General features: G+C 28.9%; 3 protein-coding genes and 1 non-coding gene across 4 annotated transcripts; 2 read left to right on the forward strand and 2 right to left on the reverse strand.

The window, feature by feature from the left end:
• Positions 1 to 5,790: 5,790 nt before the first annotated feature.
• LOC114192444 lies at positions 5,791 to 7,372 on the reverse strand. The gene is made up of 2 exons (XM_028082162.1): positions 6,983 to 7,372; positions 5,791 to 6,067 (listed from the first exon to the last, which is right to left on the reverse strand). Exons 1-2 carry the CDS (start codon positions 7,277 to 7,279, stop codon positions 5,978 to 5,980), a joined length of 387 nt encoding a protein of 128 aa, XP_027937963.1. The 5' UTR covers positions 7,280 to 7,372; the 3' UTR covers positions 5,791 to 5,977.
• A 571-nt stretch (positions 7,373 to 7,943) lies between these two features.
• TRNAA-UGC lies at positions 7,944 to 8,016 on the forward strand. The gene has a single exon. It is a non-coding gene; the product is annotated as a tRNA-Ala (tRNA).
• A 689-nt stretch (positions 8,017 to 8,705) lies between these two features.
• LOC114192735 (probable plastid-lipid-associated protein 13, chloroplastic) lies at positions 8,706 to 14,139 on the forward strand. The gene is made up of 7 exons (XM_028082534.1): positions 8,706 to 9,134; positions 9,934 to 10,055; positions 10,122 to 10,205; positions 10,356 to 10,452; positions 11,647 to 11,863; positions 12,716 to 12,768; positions 13,776 to 14,139. The coding sequence occupies exons 1-7, from the start codon at positions 8,892 to 8,894 to the stop codon at positions 13,869 to 13,871; spliced, it is 912 nt and encodes a 303-aa protein (XP_027938335.1). The 5' UTR covers positions 8,706 to 8,891; the 3' UTR covers positions 13,872 to 14,139.
• A 5,305-nt stretch (positions 14,140 to 19,444) lies between these two features.
• On the reverse strand, positions 19,445 to 20,323 carry LOC114192309 (VQ motif-containing protein 17-like). Its single transcript, XM_028081998.1, has one exon. The coding sequence runs from the start codon at positions 20,064 to 20,066 to the stop codon at positions 19,590 to 19,592; it is 477 nt and encodes a 158-aa protein (XP_027937799.1). The 5' UTR covers positions 20,067 to 20,323; the 3' UTR covers positions 19,445 to 19,589.
• Between the last annotated feature and the right edge of the window lie 1,212 nt (positions 20,324 to 21,535).

Here is a 21,535-nt window from a genome sequence, read left to right on the forward strand (position 1 = left end):
TGAGGGAAATTGCCTCCAATTTTGGGTGTTGTTTTTGCATAGTAATAAATTGGTTGACTTTGTTTTAGTGAGCATGGATTATTATTATTATTATTATTTTATTTTTTTTGCATGCTATTGATTTTGGGAAACAAGAGTTTATAAAGTAATTTTTTAAAGCTACCTGAGTTTATAAAGTATTAGTACTATGTTTTAAGGAAATTTTGTAGAATATCATTGAATGAATTCCATAGAACTTGATATTTAAAAGAAAGTTAATGTTTTATAATTAAGATAATACTATAAATCAAATAATAATAAATATCACATAGGAAAATATTATTTATTAAAAATTAATTTTTGAAATAACTTTGCATGAGAATCCTTTGGAATCTTAACTCAATGAACCTCAAGCAAGTCCACTTACATGGTAATAAAAAAAATACTTGTAGAATTTGGTTTGACTATTTTTGTTCATTTAAAAATAATGTTTGTTTTTAGATATTTGTTCTACTTCAAAGTATAAATGATTCAAATTAGAGTATTCAAGTTGTCTATTGTTTTAAATTATCTTTTTATTTAAAGTTAATATGGTTATAAATTGAACAATCAACTTATATCTCTTAGAATATATTACGATATAACATATTGGAATACTGATGTTATCATTTTTTTATATATATTTATTTTAGAAACAGAATTGTTTATTCCTTTAATATCTTATACAAAATTTATTTTAATTTATCATAAAGTTAATCCCAGACCAATTTTAAGGGGATCAATTATATCCATCTTGATCTAAAATCTTTAATCAAATAAAATCTCCCATACATATCTGATCAATATCTAAACAATATTTTTTCAAAGTTATGACGATACAATATTTAATGATATTGAATTCTTTTCTTGATACTTTAATATGTGTGTGTATAATTTGTGTTGAGGATGATGTTGTAACCGAATTTGAGTATAAAGAGTTGTTTATTTATTTTTATGTTGTATCCAAGTATTTGAGACATCTACTACTAAAAATTCTTATATTACATGAAAATTTTCTTATAAATTTGTTAAAAGAATTTTCAAGAAAAGACATTTTTCTGCTATTTTTTTTAAGAATTTTAATTGGCAGGTAACTGCACGCACGATCAATAGTTTGATAAAAATCTTGAAAGAGTATTTGTGGTATTGTCATCTAAAGAAATATCATCAAATATTTTTATGTTTCTAAATAATGACAAAGCTTTCATTCATATCATTAATTATATGTTTATGAGAATGTCATTTTAAAGAAATATTTTTCCAATGCTTTCTAGGTCACCACAAAAAAATTATTCATATTTTATTAATAATATAAGAGAACGTGTAAATATGTTTTGAACACTTATTTGAAACACTCATGGTTTATAAGTTGAGTTAGCAAATTACATTAGTTTAGATTTTAAAATTGTTGATGAGACTTGGATGTTCGATGTGATGATATTAAATAAAAATATATGAGAATTTTGTTACTTAGAAATTAAAGTCTTTCGAGAGTTCATCTCCTCAATAATATGTTTTAGTTTTTTTTTTATATAATTTTATTACTTATTTTATACATTCTGAACTTTTTTTATTAAACATCAAAATTTTGTTACAACTGGAGCAATAGGGAAATAACTGGAAACGGTAAAAGATTTTATTTGGCGCGCTGCAATGGCCAACAAGATTAAAAATCTTGGAAGAGAATAAAAAACAAACAAAAAGAAAGTTCTTGTAAATAAATGGGTATACAAAATAAAACATGACTCCAATAGGACTATGCAACTTTTTGAAAGTGAGATTTGTAATATTTTGACATAATGAGAGGCAGGGAATGAACTATGATAAAACATTATGAAACATTTAAGTTCCCCAAATGGATATAAATAATGTTCTATCTGGTGATTTGGTCGAATATGTGTACATGAGCGTTCCTCTAGGTTTCGAAAACACCGATCCAAATTTTGTTTACAATTTGATAAACTCATTGTACAACTCAAAACAAACGACATTGAAGTATCATAGTTTTGTTCAATCTTATTCAAATTATTCATTGTATATATTATGTGGATGACTTAATTTTAGCACGAAATGATATTTCAATCATGAATATTTTTAAGTTTGCTTAGGTGTGTATTCATATGAACAAGTCTTAATATAGTTTTTGAATGGAGGTATTTTGCGAAAATACATGTTAAAAATTATTAAAGATAAATTTATTAGTTGTTAAGTATATGAATTTTCAAGTAGAACATCATAAGTTAGCGTTAGCTTTTGTGCATATCTTAAAGATTAAGAATAGAGATGTCAAATAAACTTGTTTCTCTAGGTATTGTTTGAATCCGTTTCCGTTTTAAAGAGGAATCCCCGCATTGACTAGGTATAGATATGGAGAATTTCCGACTTTTTCAATTGAGAATGAGGATGTGGATGTACATATTCGCCATGTCCTCATCCTCATATCCGCCATAATACTCGTCCTCGGTTAAATTATTAAAATATTCATAGTCAATTAACTATATATATATATATATATATATATATATATATATATTACTACACACTTTCTAGTATTTATTTCTTCTAATTGTTTGGTTTGTCATAAAATTTATTCACGTCTCTAATATATTTTTCATCTTATCATTTTTTTTTTGCAATGATGTTGAAATAATGTATGTCAATTAAATGTTTTTTATGTCTCACATTTGAATATTTTTATCTTTTTTAATATTTTTATTTATTGTATATTTTTCTTTAACATAAAAATGTTTAAACTCTCGATCTAAGTGTTCAATAGCATAAACATTTTATTTATTAGGTAATATAAATTTTTGTTTCATTTGAATAACTATTTTGTTTCACTAAACAACTTTCGTTGTTTCTCAACTATTCACTATGTTGATATTTAAATATTTTCTTAAATCTCTAAATTATTTTTCATTTTATCATACCCTTAATTATATATTTGTTTTCCTTTGTGTGATTTTATTCAATAGTCTCTCAAATTGTTTCTAACACACACTTGATAATTTTTTAATATTTTTATTTGTTGTTCATTTTTATCATGTAAAATATCATTTTATATATTTTATATGATTATTTTTATTTTCTAACTCATTATTATATTATAATTTTCTTATTATAATTGTACAAATAAAGTTTATTTACTGTAATATAAAAATTTAATGTAATTGCCATGAATTTCTTTTTTATCACCATCAAACATATATGGAAGTTCAAAAGATACAAAATATATGTTAAAATATTTTATTATTATTAGTTTAATATTTGTTTTTTGCGTTATTTTGATCAAATGATGTATTATAACTTTTATTAGTATATAAGAAAGAGTTCATTAAAATTTAAGAAATTGAAGTAAACAGACCTTTAAAATATATTTTAATTTGAATATTTGTTTTTCTTTTATATTTTTTTAAAAATATTTTTAAATTTTCTCAACTAGGTTTCATTCATGTTTACAAATTTAATAAATGTTTTGATTCTCATTAAATGTTATTTGGTATATACAATTATAATTTCTTTATAAATATTTGATATTGAATAAACAACCGTCTTCCTAATATTGAATATGATAATATTATGTTTCTTTGACCGTAATTTTGTATTATTTTGTAAAAATTAATTAATACTTAAACAGTAAGAAAACGAGTACGAGTATGGGTACGAGTATATACCCGTTACTCGGTAGGGATGGAGATGGGACAAAGATTTGATACCCGTTGAGTTTGGGTATGGGATGGGGATGGATTTGTTCAATGAGGATGAGTATAGGATAGTGAAACTCGTCCCTGTCCCGTCCCGTTTCCATCCCTCATTAAGAACCTTTTTGAAGACTTATTCAATTATCTCTAACAGTTGTGACTTGTCTTTTCAGATTCTTAACCTAGTTTTCGAATTTGTATTTATAGAGTTTTAAACCCATTTGTAAAATAACCTTTTTGAGTATCAGAAGTTTAATGTTGTACTTTCAAAGAAACTATCTGAGTGTTTGAATAACTTTGAAAAAACTAGTGTGGGTAGAGCGATAAATTTCTCCAAGTGAGTTCTTGGGGATCGAGGGTTATTATTGTTGATAAGAAAGTTGGTCATTCTTTGTGTGACTCAAATGAAGTGTTCTTCATCTCTTGCGTCTTCAAGAGATGTGTATTTTAAACCCTTTAAATCTCTTATTTGTGATTGTACTGGGGTTTATGTTTAGTGATTAAGTTAATCTCTCTCTCTTTAAGAAATTAAAGACTAAACGTAGGGTTTTTGATCCGAACTAGTATAAATACTCGATATTCAATTTTCTCTTTCCATACACTTTTATTAACCTACAAATACATTAAAGGAAAGAATATCTAATGATGTCTAATCTTTATATATTGATGAATTCATTGCACTTGTATTATTGCATTTTAGAGGTATATGATTAAGGTAGATGTTATAATCCTCTAATTATTGTTTCATCCATAAAATTTGAGCACAACAATTGCTTGCAACAATATAGCCAGACTCAGTAGTTGATAAAACCACATAGGCTTGTTTATTGGAGTGTCAACTTGTTTCTTAGAGTGCCAAAAAACTACCTTAATCATCCAAAGAGATGACAAACATCACTGGTACTTTTACGAGTACTTTTTCTATCAATTTTACAACCCCCATAATCAACATAATTTTAGGTCTACTAATAGAGATCCTATCATACCTCTAAACATAACTTAGTTAACTTCCATACCTGATTCATCTTTATCCAAGTAACTCATAGGTGTACCCGCCCCCTTAGCAGTATCTATCCCAAATTTCTTTAGTACTCCCTTGCAATACTTAGATTGAGATATATAAAAGTTCCATGTTCCATTTGCTGTTTAATTTGCAGTCCAAGAAAAAATGTCAATTCACCCATCACTTACTTGCAAATCGTTCACACACAAAATTATCAGTTGATCCAAATATTATATCATCAACATATATTTGATTTAACAAAATGTATTCATCTACTCTTTAATAAACAAAGTTGAATCAATTTTTCTGCTAGTAAAATTATTTTCTAACATAATCCTACTTGATCTTTGATCTTTCATATCAATACTTGTTTTAATCTTTTCTAAATGGTTTATTAACCAATTATGTGTTAAGAAAACTTGTTTCTTATTTTAAAACAATTTTTTTTTTATTCTTTGATTTCATTTAATATTTTGTACTTATTTAACCTTATTTCTATATTTTGCTAAAAAGTGCATGCCATAGTACTACTAAACTTGACGGAACACATTTTAAAAGTATTTTCCATATTATATTCGACTTATTTTGAAGAAATCATATTTTTTCTGCACACTTGTTACACAGAGATTTTGAAAAATGGTTCAAAAAGGTCTACCTAATATCAATTTTAAAAATTAAAAATTTTACATGTTTTAGTAAAACTAAAACAAATAACAAACATGGGTCAAACTTTCAAAACCTTAAAAATGGTAACCCAAATTATGAAATGACCCGGCCCAATCTAAAAGTTGGATCTTGAACGTTAAAAGCTAAAAACAAATTAATAAATTAATAAGTTGGATCTTTAAGTCATAAATTCCTTAAATTGTTCTCTTAAAAAAAAATTGTTTGTAGAAAACCTTGTATTTTATGTTGATATAAAAATCAGACGTATTTTCTCCTACTTATCTCACTAATTGAGTATGTAAAATCACTACAAATAACAACCATATCACATTTAATCAAACTAATAATAACATTGGACTCTTGAAAGAATACATAAAATGTGTGAGAACTCTCAAGTTTATTATTATTATTAAATAATAATAATCAATGAATAAACCAATAAGATGATGAGTTAACAAAATTGTCTATCTTATAATCCATAAAAGGGGGAAAAATAAAAAAAAAATAAAAAATAAAAAGATTGGTTTTTGCTAGGGCAATATAATATACATTGAGAGAAGGAATTGACATGTTAACCTTCAAAGAGATTTTAAACAATATCATTGATCAAACGTTTATGGTGATGATAGTGCCTCTCCATGAAAGCTCTAGAAGCCCCTTCTATGCTTCTTCGCCATGTCTACAACAACAACCATTGAAAAAGACAACTTATGCAAAGGTTTTAAGAGCTCAGACACATCAACAAAATTATGCACTTTTCTTTCTTATTCATAAAAATAAAAAAATATTTTTTTAGTACTGAATTTTGACTACTTTCTCTTACAATTTTAAACATTATATTTTAAGTGATTTTTCACATTTTTATTTTTTTATTTTCAATATTTCAAAACCACTTGAAAAGATAACATTTCATATGTTATAAAAAAAAATTGTCAAAATTTAATTGTCAAAATATTATTATCCTTAAAAAAATCCAATCTTCTCACAATTCCGCTTCTTTATGATCGAGACCCATCAACAATCGTCTTATTCATATAGTATAATTCAAAATCTATCATTGTAGTATTTAACTTCATTTAAGTTATCATTCGGATTACAATACACCATAAAGAACTGAAAACTGTTTTTTGATGTCTCAAAAACAAAGAAAAGTGTTAGAAAAAAAAAAGTGTCTCAATGTTGTTTTAATCTTTTCAATCATTTTTTCTTAAAATACAATTTTTAAAGAAACAAAAATTATGTTAAAAGAGTACAAATATTTATGCTTTTTTTTTTTCTGTATTTCTTGTTCCAATACAGATAACAAATTGGTGGAAACAATTCTAGTCAGAAGAACAACAAAAACTCCCTACCAAATGTTACATTCTCAATTAATAGTAGCACAATAAATCATAAAATATATGTTTAAAAAATAAAATTACACAAGAAAAAAATATAAAAGATCTTTTATGAATTAAAATTAACCTACAGTTATTCTTTTCCCTAATATTGATTTACAGTTATCCTTACGGGTTTCGACAATTTTTTTTTTTTTAATAAAAAACAATAATTTTCCAAAAAATTAAAATCAGTAAATGATATAAAATTGATTTACCTTCTCAATCGTTCCCAACAGTGACTTGTTTCTGAAACCCCTTGTCCTCATGATGTGGGCCCCTCCGATCCCAATCTGCCGGAGCAACGCCGTCTTTCGCGTGGCGGCCGGCGGCGGTAGAAGCGACCTCCGTTCAACGAAGGTGGCGGCGGCGGCGGCGGCAGGCTCTACCCTCTTGGTGATCTTCTTCTTCTTCTTCTTTGGAACGTTGTTAGAGTTACCCACTTCAGCAAACTTCCTGAGCAGTTCGTCGGAACTTTTCTTTGTGACATGCTGAACCTTTTCATCAGTGTTCATTGCAATAACGTTGGAAATTAGATTTGTAACGAAGAATGTTGTTTCAATATGGTTGAGTTTTGATGAAAGGAAATTGGACCGTTGAGTGAAACAAATGATTGTGATTTATGGGTGGGAGAGGGAAGAAAATATAGCCGTTGGGATGTAATAACATGGGTCGGAACTTTCAAAAAATAATTTTATTAAACAAAAGTGATAATAGATCTACACTACTAAAATTGTATAAACTATCTTCACGTTATTTATTTCAACTTTAATCCAGAATTACATTAATTTAACTAAAAATATTGAATGAGGTCCTATGAGTATCTCTAGGCTAGGATAACGAATACTTGGGAGTTATTTTGGATCAATTAAAAGAACCTTTTTATTAAAATGGTCTCACATCTTTAAGAAAAATTTAATTGCATATGTAAATAATTCCAAACAACTTACTCTAAAATAAAAAATAAAATAAAAATTAGTTAGAATAATAGGTTCTATCATATACAATAATGAAGTCTAAATAAAAAATTGATAGAAATTCTATAATTAAACTATATGTTGAAAGAATATTTTTATTATGTGTGTTCTTCTAGCAGGAGCTTTTAAAACTAAAATAAATGAAATGAAAATTGAAAAGAGAATAATATCATATAAATCTAATCGTCGCTAGTTTTCGTTCGGGGATGTAGCTCAAATGGTAGAGCGCCCGCTTTGCATGCGGGAGGTACGGGGTTCGATCCCCCGCATCTCCACTTTATTTTGGATTTTATTTCGTTTTTGTTGAAATATTTTTGAATGAGTATTTTATGTCTTTTTTTCTGCTTCTGTAATTTTGTTTTCTCACTTTATACACTAATGAGTGAATTATGTTGGATTATTGTAGCAAACAATCTCTCTCTATCTCTGTTCTTAATATAAATATACATTTTTAAGACTGAGTTAAATGATTTTTGTTAGAATCATGTACGTTAGATTAATAAATGTGTTAATTAAGAGTATTAATTAACAAATTTAAAAATAATTAATGTGATATGCTTTTCACATAATTTTTTTATTATAGTCCCAGTGAAAATAGTTATTATTTTATTTAATTTTTTAAAAATGCTGATTGCCACGTGTTTATTAAATTAATGAACGTTTTCCTTTACATTAAAGTTTTCTTATTTTAGTTTTAAATTGTATTGTTCATTAGAGGTTTTCTACTTTCAGAATGCACCCCTTTAAAATTAGAAATTTTAAGTTTTCGTTAAATTATTTTTATCACCATTTTATAAAGCGTTATTGAATTATTTGAATTTCAAAATTAAACAAAGACATAAAATTATAGAAAGAAAAAAAAAATTATCCAATAAGTGAATACATTAATCCATGGGAGCAGTGACCAGACTCTGAAAAAAAACAGTAACCAACGTGGAGTTGTGTTAGGAATGGTGAGGTTATGATTAGGAGAAAAAAGAAAGTGAAATCGAAAATTATAGTAAAAAAATGAGACACCCAATTGGTGTTGTTTCTAAGTAGTAGTGTTTTTCAACTCACAATTGGCGAGTGATGACAAATTGAAGAAGCACTTCCACCATAAGAGACAACAAACCTTTCATTCATTCATTCACTCAATTCATTTCAAACAATGTCAATGGCTGCTTCAGCTTCTTCGCATGGCTGTATCTCGGCAATTGCCACGTGCATCCCATGCTCCTCTTCCAAATTCTCTTCTCAGTCTTCGTTGACACTGGCTGCACCCCAGAGAGCCTCAACCAGAAGAAGCTTCCGTGTGTGCAGAGCCATGGTTCAGCAAGCCGTTCAGGGTGCCCCTGCAGCGTACGCCAAGGAAATGGAACGCCTTTCCGCCAAAGAATCGCTTCTTCTCGCTGTGAGCCTCTTTTCCTTGAGTATATTCCCAATTTGCGTTTTCTGGGACCTACCCACTTGCTTTTGGGCCTTTGTTTTACTGTTTGTTTGTAAAGAAAAGAACTTGTTGCTGTTTTAGATTATGGGTATGGCTCTGTGCACCACCTTTTTTTCGTGTTTGTTTAGTTTTACTGTTTTAATTTTTGTTGGGAGGGGTACGAGGTTTTAAATTGTGGTTGGGGATGCTGTTTGATGCGATTTGTTGAAAAATGGGGTGTGGAGACCCTGAAAACCATGATGTTGTGGCTATAATTGTGGTTGCAGACGGTTTTTTGTGACATCGGTGGCATGAAATTATCAACATGTGTGGATACTGCATAGGTATACATCATGCACTGTGATTGGTTTGAGTTGGTGTTAGGGCCTAGGTTTGTGGACAATTTCCATCCTTTTATTTTGATTTCCAAACAAATGCTTGTCTTGTTTTTATATCTGTTTGTTATGTTAAGAAAACAAGGGGGAATTTTGTTGCTGTGCTAATGTGGGATAGTGGAAAATTTTATCTGTTATCTTTCTAAGGGAGGTTGCTGTGCATGTTAAAAAACCAGCATAGATATGTGCAATCTCAAGACACTTCAGGGGATTGTGGCTGTAAGTTACTCTAGATTCTATTAGTGCGTTGTGTCTGCAGATGAACCTGGTTACCTGCCAGAACGATGATAGACTTGATTTAAATATGAAAAGGAGTAATTTGCCTATGTCGTTTTTGCAATCTTTGAATTTGTACTCTTAACATACTCACACCGGAGACATCTTTTCAGTTTAAAGATGCAGGGGGTTTTGAGGCCTTAGTCGCTGGGAAGGCTACTGAATGGCAAAAGATTGACGTGAATGAAAGGATAACTGGTCTTGAGCGGCTTAATCCAACCCCTCGCCCCACAACGTAAGTGAATGAGATTATCCATGTCCATGCTTCTGTATTAGATGTTAATGCAATTTTGTGCTACAGGTCACCCTTCTTGGAGGGGCGTTGGAACTTTGAGTGGTTTGGTTCTGGAAGTCCAGGATTGTTTGCTGCTAGGGTTATATTTGAGTGAGTTTTCTCTTTGATTATTTGCTTTTATCTTGTCGATTATCATCTTGGGACTTCATACTGGTCTCTTTTGACTTATAAGAATGTAAAGTTTTTATATGGGAAATTAAGTTTTGATTGATCTCATTGTGTGCTTTTGTATCTGTGCAGAAACTTTCCTTCAAGTTTGGCTAATTTGTCAAAAATGGATGTTGTTATTAAGGATGGAAATGCAAAGATTACTGCAAACTTGACATTATTAAACTCGGTACACTTCTGAGTTGCAATTTTTTATGCATGTACAAATCTTAATTTGGCATTCACGAAGTGTTGATAGCTTCGGGTGTATTTTTCACCCTTTCCAATTTTCATGCACCAGTTATCCAGAAAAGCTAAGTTTAGATCATGACATACGAATGGTTTTATTTCACATCATAAACACTCACATAACTGCCCTTTGGCCTTTAAGTGTGGACAATGCGTAGGCCTACCTACCTTGTGCTGAAATTTAACATTTTATAAGAACAATGTAGACAGAAAATATAGATTCTAGACCATTTGGATTTTAAGGTTTGGCAGAAGGCATGAACAGCGAACAACTGCATTATATTCTCTTATGTGAGTGTTATTCCATTGTAGCCATTTTTAGTATCTGCATGATGCTAAATGGTTCATTCCTATTCCTATACTAGAGAGTGGGGCATGCACTAGTGACCTGTCTATCAAAGTATAAAAGCTAGATTTGCTTGTTTATGGGAAGAGGGAAAATAGCAACAGAAGAATTGGAGAAACGATCTTGGTTGCAGTTATAATTAAACATTCTTATTTGATTTTTTTAATAAAATAGAATTACTGTAAACTTGTATTAATTTAAACAATTAGAGCGTGTTTGAATTAATGATTTTTTTTGTTGAACTTCAAAGCAACAGAAACTTGCTCACGTTTGGTGCCTCAGAATGTGAAATTTTGTGTTCGAAGGTGTAATTGAGAGAATCCAACGGATTCCCAAACATTCAATCAAACATGGAGAAGTGTTTACTAGTTGTACTTTTTCCTGTATATTTTTTAGACAAAAAAGTGTAAAAGTACCTTGAGTTGACATAAAATTGGGTGCACGAATAGAAGAGTATCTATTCAATAGAACTGTCATTTTCTGTTTACCATACTCTTATTTTAGGTCAGAAGCTAAAATTATTTTGTCCTTTTCATCCGGACACACATGAAGGAGGGTAATCTTGTGCTCAGTTGTAGTAAGTAAAACTAGTTTGGGAATTCAATTACACAACTTGAACTTCAAGTTAGTTTTAGTTGGTATTTTTCTTAAAAGCTATGATAATGCCTACATAACATATTATTGTACAATGTACACCATTTGTCGTGTTTAACCTTGTCTTTGTTGATTGTATTCTTGTGGGTATCATCCCATTATTGTATTTTGAATCAACTTTGTGATCAAGTGTAGATTGATAGTAAATTCCTTCTCTCAACCAAGTTATCTGTGGAGGGGCCACTTAGAATGAAAGAGGAGTATGTTGAAGGGGGTTTTGTGTCACCAACAATTATTGAAGAGAGGGTACCGGAACAGCTTAAAGGGGCACTTGGCCAGGCAGCTAATGCTTTCCAACAACTTCCTGCCCCTATACGTGACCCTGTTGCCAATGGGCTGAAAGTTCCTCTAAGTAAGCTATTGCTAATTTTCTATATTCATTCTTGACACAAGTGTTCTTGTAGATGTTGCACTATATTTTTGTTTCATTTCACTTTGCACTCCAATATAAGTATGATTGGAACATGAAACTGTATAGCCAATAGGTTGGGAAATACCTTATCTCTATGAAACTTGAACCATGTTTATGTTTCAGTCATTTCATTCAGATATTAAAAATTGTGTTATGCCACCCTTACTATCCATTTTTCTGCAGCTATTGCTTGTCGTTTTTCAATAATTAATGCCTTCTGAAATGGCGTATGTTGGTAGATATCCACTATAACATTATTTGATTATTTCACTCCCAAAAAATATACATGCAGAAAGATAGGTTGATAACATGACTGTGATTAAGAAAATATATGTTAGAGGGAATTTGGGCAACAGCTGGGTGGTCCCATTTAGGGGTTGTTTTTCAGTTATAAACTGTGATGTAAACCATTTAATAACTATGAAATGGAAATGAATACCATTAGGTGGAGTTAGAATATTGTGTGAGGATTGTATTGCGAATTGCATCAATTGTCCTGTGATAAAAGTTAGATGAGTCAAGATACTGTCAAATTGTAACACTTGAGCTACTATACTTTTAAATAGAAGAGATGCGTTCTGACTATATTAACTATAACTTGGTCACTGTAGACCTCTCAAAATATCTAGAATGTGTATCATTCTCACAAGAAGTTCTTCCCTTGTTTTCATTCAATAAAGCTTTGACTTTTCTGGCTATTTCAGTCACCATGTCTACACAAATGTATATTCAACTTGCACTAGTATTCATATTTTGATGTGAAAACTCCATTCCCTTTTCTTGTGTACGAAGGTGGCAGCTTTCAAAGGCTCTTCATGATTTCATATCTCGATGAGGAGATACTCGTAAGTTTGACATACTTATTCTCAGTAGTCAATTTTTTATAAGTTTGATGCATGTGTGGACCGTTGTAGATGACAATGCTAATCTGAAATCTCAAATTTTTTATGCATACACTAAGAAGCATAGATTCAAGTCCTATTACAACTGATATAAATGTTATGGGTATATCGCCATATTTTGAAATAAGGAGATTTAAATATACATTGTCAAAGTTGTAATAAATGTGTACACTCTTGCATAACTGAAAAGCTTTTTCAAATGGAGTTCTGGATGTATTTTACTTGAATTGCCAAATTGGAGTGTGGTGAGGCATTCTTATAATGTGATTAAGAATAAGAGGCGTTTAAATATTTGATCAAACCATGAGTAACACATGCTTGGTTTCCTTCGTGAAAAAAGTAACACTTGCTAATTCACCTGAAAAAGAAAGTGGTTCATATTTAGTCTTAATAAATTGCTTAATGCAAGCCATCTATTGTGGACTCTTCAAAATCTGGTAGGGTTACTTTTCCTCAATAATATGACATTTTCATGACTAAAGCTGAGAGCCCAATGCAGCTCAGGGTTTATTCTCTCTTGAAAGGAAAGGCCTGAAGATAATGTTGTTTATTATCATTATCAAAATAGCTATGCTAGTTACACTTTCTTTTGTTTCTTTATATGTTTACTGTCACTAAAATTGTTCTTAATTTTTATAGCTTGATGAAAGTTTCTTAATTATAGAGACAGAAACTAATGTAAATTGCTTGTTACTTTCCAGCTGCTCTTCTAGTGTATTTCTGTGTCTATCTCTACTGATTGGGAAAGTGACAGTAACATGGAAGAAAATAAAAGAAAAAAAAGAGATATGATTCAAATGTTCTTCTTACTCTTCACTTTTTTGTTTTAACTGGTCTTTGAGTCAATTAAAGGGTAGTCCTAGATTGAATGCATATAATGCCATTTTTAGCTATAAATAACTAGATCAATTGTGGTTATATCTGAATGTTTATGTTGGTTTTGATGCCAGATAATAAGAAACACAGCTGGGATTCCTGAAGTTTTAACGAGGTTGGATGCTGCACCATCTTCCTTGGGAGATACTAGTCCAGAGTATGAAAGCTAGAACTTCTATATATACTTGGGAACTGAATTTTTGTCCCTCCTTACTCATGATGATGAGTCAAATTTCTCTGGAAACTCCTTTTACTTTTTCTACAGAGGGTAGAAATGTGAATATGGGTTGAAGCTGACACAAATTCTTACAAAACCTTGGATTTCATTCTTTGTTTCACAACAAAGTGGCTCTTTGATGTAGAAATTATATAATGCTACTCATACAACCATCATTGGTGAAATGAAAAATATCTGCCTTTGATCCAATTCTATAGCAATTCTGGCATTAGTTTTTGTTAATTTTTCAATTTTTCTGGCTGGTGCATCCAATTGGGTCAATGTCAATGATTCTAGAAAAGAAAGAAAATAAAAGCATACAGTTTGGGATTGACATTTATTTTGGTTATCTTTTCTTTATAGTTGTCAAAATGAATTAGAATCCGTGAACCAATTCTGTCCACTACAGGTTCAGGTCGGGTTGGGTTAAATTATTTGTACAAATTTCAGTATAGGTTAATTTTTTATTTTTGACCTGACTGTTGAACTTTGCATTTGGGTTGGTGGAGTTGTATTTTATGATTTTGGTTTGTATTTTGAGTTTAACACCATTTTAAATTGAATTGAAGTTTATTTAGATTTTAATCAGAATTATAATTTAGTTTTTTTTTTCTTGGATTGAAGAAAAAAATTGTATTTCTTCTTTTAAGTGAGTCAATGAGTCAATCCGTTTAACTCACCATCCTGTGGTGGGCTGAATCGGATTTAAATTTTTTTGACTCACTAATAAGTGAATCGGTTTAGGTTCACTCACTAGTGACTAATCTGTGGTAGACTGAGTTGGGTGATTCATTTTGAATGCTCTACTTTTCTTCATAACATATTTCTTGCGGCACTCTTCCAAAAGTCATCTCACCCTCTTAAATTTTCAAAATTCCCAAACAAAAATTTTACATGAACACTATTTTTCGTATACTTTTTCTGATTACCAAGTTCATGATATCTTAGACCTGTGGGACCTAAATAACCATGGGACATGTAATCTAGAAACAAGAGGGTATTATGAAATATTTCAATAAACATATTAACATAAACTAAAAATCTACATGCTGCAATGATACTTTTAATGTGTTATAGAAGAGATATCCTGAAACACTTTATACATACTTGAAAACACTCGTTTCAGAAACAAAATATCTTGTGGATTGTATATTTTGCAATACATTAAAAAATGTTTCATGCAAAAGAAGTTGTATATTCAAGTTAAGTAAGTAGCAGAAATGGAGGCAGGTCAATGGCTGTGTTTTATGAGAAAAGAATCAAAAGTCATTCAGTGGTGTATGAAAGCTTTAAAGGTGTGAAATCAAAGACTATTATTAGGTTTCAGAAATTAACATTTTGTAAAGAGTAATAATGTTTATTTTTTTTAACCTGAAACTTCCAAAGAAGACCGTCATCTTTAGAAGAAGGAGCAGGTATGTTCTGAGTAGAAAGTTGAATTCACAAGATCTACCAATAAGATGTAATTTGTTTTGTTCTTAATTATATAACTTTTGTTAAAACTTTAATTAATGTTTTACTCGGTTTATTATTGCATTTTGGGAACGTAATATAATGTAATGAATTAAATCATCAAATTGCATTAAAAAGTTATAAATTTAGTGAAATTAAATTGATTTATTTGCTGATAAAAAAATTATTTGGACACATTTTTACAGCAACAATCCCTATGTAAACGCTATTGATGTTTCAAAAGATTTTTTGTAGAATGAAGTTAAGAGTTGATTATTTAAAAAACAACGACTTTTAAAAGAAAGGTAGCATATGTTGTCTGCCATTAATTTCAATAATGTTAACACTTTGGAACTTAATCTGAACAGTAGAATACAATAAACCCTGCAAATATTTAATCACACAATTGACAATAAATAATTAAATATATCACCTAACTTATTGACTTCGATCCACCTCTTTTAGAGGTCAACCTATTATGTTATGGTTACCATTTTTTCAATTTTTTTTCCCAATAAAAGATATCATCGATCGTGCCTTATTGCTGTTAAAATTTCATCAAGAGTTCTAATCATGATTAGGAGGCTCTTGATTAACTACTTATTGTTCAGTTTTATAATCAAGTCCACGGTTAGACAACTTAAACCAGTCAATCATTAATATTTTTTTTTTATAAATAAAACGTTTTCATAATATTTTTAACTTTACATATATTTTTAAGCTTAATTGATTCAATTTGTTAAAAAATGTTAGTAATGATGAATAATAATCTATATCAATATATTATAATAAAAAATCTAAAATAAATAAAAAGTGATATAAGTACATACAATTTTATTTTTCATAAATAAATAATGAATAGTATATATAGTCATGTATTGTTTATTAGTTGAAGTAGAGAACAATTTAATACATATTTTTATTTCAACTTTTTAAGGTATATTTTAAAGATAAAATCGTGATAAATGTTTTAAATTTCAAGATGAATAATATATTAGACACGATGATTAATCATAAAGATATTATCTTAAGAAACTTGAAATTGAAACAATATTATATATGAAATTGATAAAAGAAAAAAAGATTACACCTGCTCCTACCTTAGAAACTTAAGCAAAAGATACATGTTTTAAACGAAACATCTTTAGTCAAATTTAATATTAATAATGTTTTGGATTGTCCACATGTTCTAGTTGTTACTCTAATTACATGTCTCCAACCAATATATGTAAAAATCTTAACCTAATTAACCAATTTACAAGTCACCGTTTTATATTTATAAACATAGTACTTTTTCTTCTTTCTCAATAGACATCACTTTCTCTATTTAAAGATATGATGAATTTTCTTATGAAGTTCCTTGTTTAGAAAGCATAGCAATGTGATGTCCAAAATTTACTTTCAAAATTTTGCTATGAGCACCAATAAAGTTTGTTTAGTTCAACATACTTTTTAATATATATTATCAATTTTAAATATTTTTTAAAAAGTAAGTGCTTTTAATAATTAAATTTTAAGTATGGACATATATTAATGATTTAATTTAGGAGAGAAAATCAGAAAAAAAAGCAATCTAAACTAACTAAAACTAGCTTTTAATTTTTTTAACTTGTACAAAATTAACTTTATTTTATAAAAAATATTTTATTTTTAAGTTTCTTTTATAAAATTGTTTAAAAATTTATATTTATCCAAAAAATAAGATGGGATTGATAAATACTTTGACTTCTATATATATATTAATGAAGTAAAGATAGGGAAACTGCATTCATATCTTATGCTTACATCTGGTTAAATAAGGCACACATTTACTTTAATTTTAATATAAATATTTTTTTTTGTTATATTTCTTATAAGGACTTTTTTTTTTTGTTAATATACGTTAAGATATAATAATCAAATCATTTATATTTTTTTTTCTTAAAATAAACTCTTTAATTTTGTAATTTTTCATTTAAACTTTAGTCAATGTGTTGTTTTAAATTAAACAAGAGGGGTGATTGCCAATTTCTTAAAGCATAATGTTGACAAATGTCATTTATTAAAAATATAAGAAAAATGAATGTTTATTTTAAAATCAGAGTAAATACAACAAGTATTATTTAAAATATCTTAAAAAGGTAAATGCAATTCCCTTTATTGATTGGAAAACAGGAAAAACTATCCTCCACACTTATACTATAAATATATACAGTTATAATATATATATATATATATATATATATATATATATATATATATATATATATATATATATATATATATATATTAATGAAATGTAATCATAGGAGCTAAGATAAAGACATGAAATCATTTTAAAACCACCACTTTAATTTGGTTTTCCGACAATATAATACCTTCATATTTTTATCTTCTCTATGGTGATAAAATGTATAAAGTAATGCATTTATTGTTTTGAAATTAAGATACTTTAGTAGCTTGATTCTATATTAGAATTTTTTATATTTTGAGACTTTTTAAATTGATAAAAAAATTTGTTTATTATGAGTTTTCTAAGTTAGCAAAAAACTTTGAAATATGAAACATCATAGTAATAACTTAGTTCAAACCTAAAAAATATATATATCTTTCTTCAACTTATTTTTCATTAAGAAAAAAATGAAATTCAACCACCACTCAATGTGTTATATAATAAATTATTAAGAGGGCTTCTGAAACTAGGTCATTTTAAAATGGTGGATGTGATGTGTTTCAGCCATATGCACTCCTTTTTAAGTTTTAAAACCCTACTTGATGTTTCAAAATTCTGATAGAGTATTCCAACTTGCAAGCTATTGGATATGGATGCCTACCATTACACTATACACAACTATATATCTACTTTTTTTAATTTACAAATCACATTTCTGCATAAACAAATTCAGACCATTCTTATATTATTTTTTACATAATTAAAAATAAGGTATCGTACAAAAAAAAAAAAATTACATCATCGTCTATTTGAATGATCATATTTTAACCTTTTATCTTTTTTCTTCTTATTATTTCCTTTTTATTTTTTCATCATTTCATTTATTACATGCATTATTAACTTTGTTCTAATATTTTTCCATATATATATATATATATATATATAATGTTTTGCTAATGAAAATTTTTTTACTATTAAAAATTTTCATATTACATGAGATTTTTCTTGTAAATTTATTAAAAAAAATTTGCAAGGCTTTTTCCTGCTATTTTTTCTAAGAATCTTAATTGACAAGTAATTTCTTTGTGAGTAATTATTTCTTACAAAATTATAAAATTTGTAAGTATTTCTTATAATTTTTTTTGTTAAAAGTGTTCAATACAAAATATTCTGAAAAAAAAAATAGACAGTAATTTCTGCAAATTGTTTTTCATAACAAAATTTACAAATATTTTTTACAAAAAAAATCAAAATAAAATTCACAGAAAATATAAATTTTTTTAAATAACGTTTCTGTGTATATAATCAGTGGAAGACAATAATATACAAAGAAAACCCATGCATTTGGACTTTAAATATCATTATTAATTCTAGCAAGGAAAACAATCCTTAATATATTTGATTCCTCCTTTTGCTCTATGTGTTATCCAAAAGTTTACCCTTTGTTTACTTTTATGAATTTGAATGGAAAAACGTGAGAGAGGGAGAATGAAGATTGCAGACTTCTCCAGTATTAAAAATTGTTGTCAATCTCACTATCTTTTTTTTTTTTTTTTCATTATAGGAGATAGTTAAATATTATGAATATTCAATTACCCTCCACTATACACTGAGAATAAATTAAACTATTGTATCTCACTTTAGATAAGGATTAAAAAAAAAAAAATGGAACATTATCCTTTCTGGAATACGTGCTGATGGTAATGTTCACAGCCTGAGTTTCGTCTCGATCCTTAAAAAACACAAAGAATTGAACAACATACCACTTTACTCATATTAATATTCTTCTTCCTTAAAATAGTGAATCAAATTAATTAATGTGATCCATGTTTTTCCTCTGACTTTTCTGGTTTCTCCTAGTGAAACACGGAGATTTAAGCATGGCAGAAACTAAAATTTGCAGAAGAAGATGCAGATGAAAGTGATAAAAAGTCAGTCATTCTCTTCTCTCTCTATATATATATGTGGATGATAAGCAAGCGAAATGATTTCATAATCAAACACAAAAAAAAAATATATATATGAACTACGAAATTGAAGAAAAGATCTCTCTCTATATATATATGTCTATAAAAGAAGTTGAGGTGGTTCAAAGCCTTGCATGATGTGATTAGGATCCAAAGGGAGAAAAGGAAAAGCAGCGATCTCAGAAATAAAGCCTTCCAAATCAGTGAAGCCACCCAAGTAACCACCACAACTTTCATCACTGGAACAAACCCCAACCTCTTCTTTGACTTTCTCCCTTGTCACATCCAACCCCCAACATCCTCCATTATTATCGTCATATTCTGACATTCTCGAATATTCTTCTTCGTTTTTTGCCCTGGCCTTCTTCTTCTTGCAACATTTTTCTCCGCTCGGTTTCCCAGTTAGCTTCTGCACCAGTTCCCTGAAGTTCTCCACATCGGTCTTGATGATCTCTGGGGCAAATATGTGGATTATGCGGATCTTGGGTTTGGCTTTGGACACCATGTGGGAATCTCTGTGCATGGCTAGGGAAGGTGTGTGGGTCTTGTGTTTCCTAAGCTTCATCGTGTTTTCCATGGCAAGTGTTCAAGTTGGAACAATAGAAGGGAGAATTAGAATATTTGTGTGATTCTTAAAAGGGAAGAAGAAAGGGAATCATGTATATATAGGGGCATGGATTGATGCAAAAGGGAAAATTTGGAAAAAGAAGAATATGAAGCTGTCTGTTGGGAGCATGGATTAGATGAATGGTGGTGTGACAAATGCAAAGAGAGAGTCAATAAAGTAATCACAACTCAATGCTCCCTTCATTTCCCACTTTTCATTATTATATGTTGTTTATGTGTCTACTTTATTTATTTATTCATATATCATACCTTGAAGGACAAGAATGGATGTGGACAAATTTTCTTATTCAATTTCCCCAAAACTTATCACTTGTTTTAATTAAAGGTTTTGGAGGAGATACTAAGTTTTTACTAGTACTATTATTAATTAAGTAAAGGTTGATTCCAATGTTTAACATAACCATATTCAAAGTTGATAATTTTGAAGAGCTACTTCAGATAGGTTGGTTGAAAGGTTTTTTTTTTGTAACATATTATGTGATTGATTAACTCATGAAGTTATTAATAACATAGTGTGACTAATAAATTTTATCAATCATCATGCATCATTAGCTAGCTATATTATAAAATATTATACAGAGTGCACAGGACTCGTTGTTAATTGTTCTTTCATCTTCGAATGAAGCCACCAACAGCACCAGTGATTGGGTGGAATCTCTCCTTCAAGCACTTCAATATTTATCAGATCTCATTCTCCATATATTACATGACAAAAACTAAGTCCCTTCCACCATAAAACACCTCAAATGTTGCAAAATCAGTAACTTTTTTTAGAGTGCACCGTAAAAGATTTATGCAACAAAAAATAAGATATTGCTTTTTCTTTTCAAATATAGTTGAAAGTCTCACATCGACTCATAATATATAAGTGAGATGCAAATCTCATCTTACAAGTTGTTTTTATAAGATTGAGTTAGATCTAAAATCCACTTTCTTAACATGATATTAAAATCGTGTCAAAAGTTTTTTTTAACAAGATTTTTAAATATTCTGTTTCACCCGTTACCCGACCATCCATTTCTAGTCCGGGCATATAGATGCAAACCTCGTTAAACCTACTAAACCAAATATTCTTACAATTTTTAGCTTGTTAGAAGCCTAAAATTTGTTTAGGATCTTCTGATATGCATCTGGCATTTATATTTTTCTTGAAGCTATATAGTATTGTTTTACACTTAAGCAAAAATGCTATATACTATAATGGACCTCTGCAAATCGTTTTGAATATTATATAGATATATTTATGATACATGAAATTTGGTTTGAATATTTGGGGTTAGGTATATTGTTACACGAAATGTGTGTGGTTGGAAAATTGAAGCCCACATGTGAATACTTACATAAATCAACAACAGCTATCAGATATACGTAATCTGAGTTACAGAAGATCAAAATGTACATGCAACTTTTTACCTTTTG

Source organism: Vigna unguiculata, chromosome 7 (genome assembly GCF_004118075.2).
Source record: "Vigna unguiculata cultivar IT97K-499-35 chromosome 7, ASM411807v1, whole genome shotgun sequence".
NCBI classification, from domain to species: Eukaryota; Viridiplantae; Streptophyta; class Magnoliopsida; order Fabales; family Fabaceae; genus Vigna; species Vigna unguiculata.

Coding starts and splice junctions, on each gene's coding strand:
- LOC114192309 (XM_028081998.1), bottom strand. CDS start 20,066: ATGGAAAACACGATGAAGCTTAGGAAACACAAGACCCACACACCTTCC.
- LOC114192444 (XM_028082162.1), bottom strand. CDS start 7,279: ATGAACACTGATGAAAAGGTTCAGCATGTCACAAAGAAAAGTTCCGAC. Junction 6,068..6,982: donor TGTTGGGAACGATTGAGAAG/GTAAATCAATTT, acceptor TTGTTGTTGTAG/ACATGGCGAAGAAGCATAGA.
- LOC114192735 (XM_028082534.1), top strand. CDS start 8,892: ATGTCAATGGCTGCTTCAGCTTCTTCGCATGGCTGTATCTCGGCAATT. Junction 10,453..11,646: donor ACTTGACATTATTAAACTCG/GTACACTTCTGA, acceptor GATCAAGTGTAG/ATTGATAGTAAATTCCTTCT. Junction 12,769..13,775: donor ATCTCGATGAGGAGATACTC/GTAAGTTTGACA, acceptor TTTTGATGCCAG/ATAATAAGAAACACAGCTGG.